The 5,920-nt window shown below is 41.0% G+C and overlaps 1 protein-coding gene across 1 annotated transcript in view; it reads right to left on the bottom strand.

Annotated features, from left to right (window-relative positions):
• RCBTB1 (RCC1 and BTB domain containing protein 1) overlaps nt 1-5,920 on the bottom strand; it is a 43,458-nt gene that overhangs the window by 30,997 nt on the left and 6,541 nt on the right. Inside the window, exons 2-3 of the mRNA XM_019523807.1 lie at nt 3,664-3,850; nt 1,968-2,134 (exon numbers count right to left, since the gene is read on the bottom strand). Coding sequence (XP_019379352.1) covers nt 1,968-2,134; nt 3,664-3,850 — 354 coding nt within the window. The remainder of the gene's footprint in view (nt 1-1,967; nt 2,135-3,663; nt 3,851-5,920) is intronic.

The following is a 5,920-nucleotide window of genomic DNA, read 5'->3' as shown; positions in this document are numbered from 1 at the left end:
CGAAATAATTGCCCACCCCTGAAGTAGATCATAGGCCATCGCCTACAAAACTTATGCTTTTCTGAACTAGCCAGTATCCAAGGTGCCACTGAGCCCTGTCTTCTGCCCAACAAGTTATAACAGCCCTCTTCCCCTTTGAATAGGCTTATTCATTTACATAATTAGGTTGAACAATAGCAACTATTCTCTACTTGGTCTGTATCTACTTCTGATAATCTCTCTCTGCTGTATAGATTTACTACTTGCTTCCCATTTAAGTGATCACTTTCATTAATATAATGGGGTTAATGAAAAGAAATCATTCTACCTGGTAGTTATCTTAATCTAGATAAACTTTGACATACACAGCCATTCCTCAGACCTGTGAATGTAGTATATATAGTTTGTCTCTCAACTGTAAAGTGAGCCAATTAAAAAAAATATTACCAGTCTTAAGCTAGTCTACTTTTAATACCAATACAACTCTTTATCATGTAACAATTCAAAGCTCTTCTGAAATTCCAAAAAGTTAGTCACATACACGTACCAGCCAATTCCTTCTATAAAATGTTGTTTAATTATATTTAGTATAATCACAATTTATAAATCACATCTATTGCCTGTACAATAAAGCCTGAAACTGAAAGTACTAGGGAACAAACGTAGGTTAAAAGCATCTAAAAACTGTATTTAACTACAATGCTGACACTTGTATAAGTATTCATATTAAAAATAATTTCAGTTATAATTTTAAAACCTGTAGAATTCCCTGCTTACTTTTCATCTCACCTTGTTCAGGCTTTATCATTTGCCATATATGGAAGTGAAAATACCAAATCTTTTCTATTCCTTTATTACATGTATATATTGCCCTTCTCAAAGAAGGCTCAAGGCAGCTTATAATATAAAACAAGAAGTTACAGAATCAGAATAATATTAAAATACCCCAAACCACCCAAAATTCAGATGTAATCTACCACCTTATGCTCCCTTGCCTCTGACCAAGCAGGTAAACCCCCACAAGCCAATCTACATTCATTTACACCATAAAGGAAAGCAGTCCCCTCAGATCCCCTCCCATTCCTATCCATTCCTGGTTCCCCCTATCTCACACACAAGAGCCCTTCCCTCCCTTACTGTCCCTCCCTCTCATAGCAGAGCCCCTGAATCTTCATTTCCTCCACAAGGAAACATTATTCAAAGTCCAAATGATAACAACAAGCGATGCAATACCCCATCCTCCAACAGTCCTCATTTCTGTCTCTGCCAAAGGGTGCTTTTTAGCACTGCATTTTGGCAGTGCCCACCATAGGGTGGTTGGCAGTCCTTTCAAAAGGCCCCCGGCTGCCTAGTCTCAACCACCTTCCAGCTCAGGTGGCCATGCAGTGTGCACGTTCCTTTCACAGTTAACCTTCAAATCTTTTTCTTCCCCATCCTTGAAAGTATTGATTTAATACATTAAGTTGTAAACACCCTTCTTCAGGCTCTGCCTGAAGCTTTGCACCCGAAAGCCTGCAAAGAACAATTTTCCCAACTATTTAGTTGGTCTAATAAAAGATATCACATTTACCCAATGAAACTTGTCTACCTTTTCTAGTAGAATTCTCCAAGTAAGGAATAGTATAGACAAAAAAAAATCTTTCACAATGATACAGCTTTAAATGCAATATTCTTTTTAGTTTAATTTTTATGAGAAGCATGCAACTCTTAAAAAGCCACAAGAAAACTCACTGGCTTAATTTTTCAAATTACAGTAGGTGAACAAAAGAAGGATTTAAGTTGTCCTAGAAAACAAACTATCCTGTCCCCTGGCATGTCTGAGGCACAATGTTAGGACAACAGGGGTAAAGGTTACTTTGTACCTGAGCTATGGACAGAGAATAACTCAGTCTCCAAGGCTATCAGATGCCTTTATTTTCAAAGGTTAAGTGAAAGAGTTGAAGAGGTATTTTTTTTCAATATAAAATAATAATAAAAAGATGACTTACATCTCCATCTGATGATAAGGCCATAGAATGGTGAGAGCCACATGCTACCTGAATCACTTTCTTTACTAGGAGATTGGTACATACTTGAATAGGAGTAATGCCCTGATTGGTTGTGCCATTCCCAAGCTGGCTGTAACCATTGTGTCCCCAAGCATAAACTTCACCATCTGTGTAAGATATCACAAACACGAATCACCACCACAGATTCCAAAGAAATTAAGATGTCCATTGAGTTAAAATACTTACAGAATGATTTTATTATTTATATCTAGCTGCAAAATACAGAAAGATGAATGACTCAGCAAGTAGGGAGAATATTGCAGGAACTGTAATATGTGTAAACTCTAGAACAGTGGTTTAATTCTCCTTCTGCAGTTTAACCATGAACAGATACACAGTGACACAAGCCTGAGACCATTTTGGCAAAACAACTAATAGCACAGGAATATAACAAACATCACAACTAACATGCAAGAAATGCTTTATTAAATTTAGCACAAAATGAATATGTTTCACTCCATCCCTTTTATAAAATTGGCAGCAAACGTACCTCCCTTTAACCAGGCAGTGCACATCAATCTTAACCATGCAGTATAAATACAAGCCATTCCCCACCCAGTTCAAACCTATGAATTTTCCTATCCAATAATGGAAGCTACATACAAAGCAACTTTGTGTGGAAAACACTAAAACTTCATCCAGTTTCCCTCTCTTTCTTGGAACTGAAACTTGTGGGATTTTCCAAAGTAGCCCCCATTCACTCACTGCAGTTTTCCCCTTTTCTCAGACTCCTGTTAAAAAGTACTAAATAAATGTCTGCCTTAACTTGACAAAAGGCATGTTGAAAGAGGGTTTTGCCCAATGAGGCCCTATGAAAAGTTGAATCACTATTAATATCACCTTTCCCAAATGGTAATTCATTTCAACATGCTCACAATGCAATAGTAAATACATAAAATAATAAGGCAACAACTTAGAGAAAATGAATGACTCATTTGTGTTGGTTACCAAAAATAAAATGATACCAACTTATTAAAAACAACTTATGCTCCATCATTCAAGCTCATATGCATTAACTATGCCAAACCTAAAACAACTGTTTAGAATCCAAACATTATAATGTTTGGTTTAAACAGTCCCAAAGCCCCAAACGTTTTGGTCAGCATCGTCAAACTAGTGTTTACCTAACTTTACATCCTGATCTTACAGTCTGACTTCCAATTTTATTCCAATAGCCACTTTTTCTTACCCATCCAGTATTGAGAACCCTTGCCTTCTTCCTTTAGAAGAGTTGTGTGTTTTGGAAGCTAAGAATTTGCTGTATATACAATTGGATTCCGAAGACTACAGCATTTGGCTATAGCATTTTAATTGACCATTAATTTCTAAGAATTAGTCATTTGCACGCCTTGATTCCATAGAGAATAATGATGTCACCATCATGCCACAAATTTGGGGTCAGATGCTTAAACTGGCATGAACTGACTTCAGTAATCAATGGATTGAATCCTAAGTTGTTGACAGAAGTACAAATTTAGACAAGTGGAGGAACTTGCATGTGATCTTTGCCTGCCCAGCATCAGAAATCCACAAAAGCTCCACTATACTGGAATTTCAAGATCTCTCTGATTCCATTCTTGCTTATTCTAAAATAATCTGTAACTTACATTTTACATACTAAATATTTATTTTCTACCTTCAGTGCTAAGTACAATATGAGGTCCACTTCCGTAACCAAGGCTGCTAATCTTCTTTCCACATAAGGCTTCTAATTTCTTCGGTACTATTGTGCTCTGATTATCTCCAGTCCCCAAACAATTACTACAGTTTAGTCCAAAAACAAACACCTGGGGGAATAAAAAAAAAAAAAAGAAGCAATTTTCCTTTCAATCCAAGACAACCCATTTAGATTTATAAGTATGAAGAGAGATGCACATGAGAAGAAATTCTGGCTCTGCTGAAGTCTGTTGGAGTTTTGCCATTAACTCCAATGTCCCATGAGCGACATTGTTGTCCTGTCAAACTTAACAGTTGATTGAACTAGCTCCAAATTCCCAGTTTACATTTTTTTTCTGTTTACACCAAGCAAAAGATTTACTAACCCTAATGAAAGTTATTCTACTGGAACTCTCAGGCCTTTAAAAATTCAAAGGGGTAGATCTAATAAAAAACTCGAGCTGCAATCCTTACCATTTAGAGCCTAGCCCCCAAATTGAATTCAAACTCCAGAATTGCTAAGGTTCCTTGTACAATGCACAAGTAGAGCTGGATATGAGGCTGCCTAGAGCTCATCAGCAGTAAATTCTTAGGTAAATACTCAGAACAGTGATACTCTGGCTCTTACGCACCTAACTCAGGGCTCCAGGCAAGCAACTGTGTTCAACCAGAACTCGGAGCCCAAAAATCTCCCACACAGTACATAGCTACATCCATCCTTTGAAAGAACCAAGCAGGATCCATCCTTTTTTTTTTTTTTAAAACCCACCCACACACAGAGTCACTTCGGATGCCTGTAGACATGTGGGACATCAATTAATCGAGTCTACTGAAGATTGCTAATTAGCATGTCCCAGCAGCCTAGGTGTCTCATGTGTTCAAGGTCCCTGTGTCTCAAAACGGTGGTAGGGGCACTTTAACAAAAGTTCGTCAGAGCTTTAAAGTGCCCCCTCCCCTGCCTCAGACCACATGTAAAGATGCCATCTATGCCTACTGCTCTTATCATGGGCAACTGGTGCCTCCAGAGTCTGGGGGGCAGCAGTGGCCAATCACCAATCATGGGGAAGGGAGGCGAGGTTCCCTAGAAGCTGATCAGTGCCGGCAGCAGAACTGGAAGTGCCACCAACACTTTTCTCAGTGCTGCCCAGCGCCAATCTCAGGGGGGGCACTGGCCAGCACCCAAGCCAGTGAGGGCCAATCTTGGTGGGGAGGGACATGTGCCCTCATGCCCCTCCCACATGTCACCTATGGCTCTTAGACAGAAGGGACCTAGGTTTAAATGCATTCCTCAGCTGGAATGGGTTCAAACCACTCTCTCATGTCCAAGTAGAGTACACTAAAAGACAAACTATACACTATGGTTGGAGCGGGATCAAGACACCCTCCACCTCTCCTGTTGAAGTTACTCCATTTAAGGATGTGTACAGTTAAACATTTAACCATTCTTATATTAATAACTAGTAATGCCCTACTGGTTATCGTTTAGTGTGGGATGGAGAGCAGTCTGGTAGGGAAGGGGGAGAAAAGGAAGTGACATCGTGCCCGTGATGGCAGCGGGGCAGCCAGGAGGGAGGGAGGAGGAGGTTGTGGGGACTAGTACATAGTACAGTAGGGAAGAAGCAGGAGAGCCATGAGGGGCCCAATCCTTGCAGCAGCACGACCCTGGCCCCTTACCCGCCATCCACCCCAAGACACATGCATACCCACTACTGGTAGCAAACCAGGTAGCATTACTGGTAGCAAACCAGGCCACGGCTCTATGGATCCTGGCACAGCTGCTTGTAGTCCTGGCCCCTGGGCAGCTATGTGTGGGTAGCAGAAGCAAGCGAGGGGCTTTCCCAGCTGCTGCTGCCACCTGTGGCTTTACAGGGGCTATGCCAGGACCCCCTGCTGCTGCCTGCAGCTGGACCCAGCCCCTGGCAGCATCAGGCGAGGGGCTTTCCTAGCCCACTGGAAGCTGCAGCGCTGCGAAGCTGCTGGTGGCAGCAGCAGAAGAGTTTTCTCAGCCCACTGCTGCTGCCTGAAGAACAAGTGAGTACAGGTGGGGGCCGGTCCCTGTTAAACACATGCTATCAGTTAACCATTTACCTGATAACATTAGGGGAGTTTAAACAGGTACTTAATTAACAGGTATTTACATCCCTGGTTCCAATATGCAGAAAGGATTGCAAAAAATTCACAGGACTGGAACAAGGCAGATATGTGGGGAGCCAGAGAAAAAGCAAGGGCAACATTGG

The sequence above is a fragment of the Gavialis gangeticus genome, unplaced genomic scaffold, assembly GCF_001723915.1.
Source record: "Gavialis gangeticus isolate Ggan-Ray unplaced genomic scaffold, GavGan_comp1, whole genome shotgun sequence".
Lineage (NCBI taxonomy): Eukaryota > Metazoa > Chordata > Crocodylia > Gavialidae > Gavialis > Gavialis gangeticus.
The sequence above is the reverse complement of the archived record's forward strand: the minus strand, read 5'-3'. Positions and strand labels throughout refer to the sequence as shown.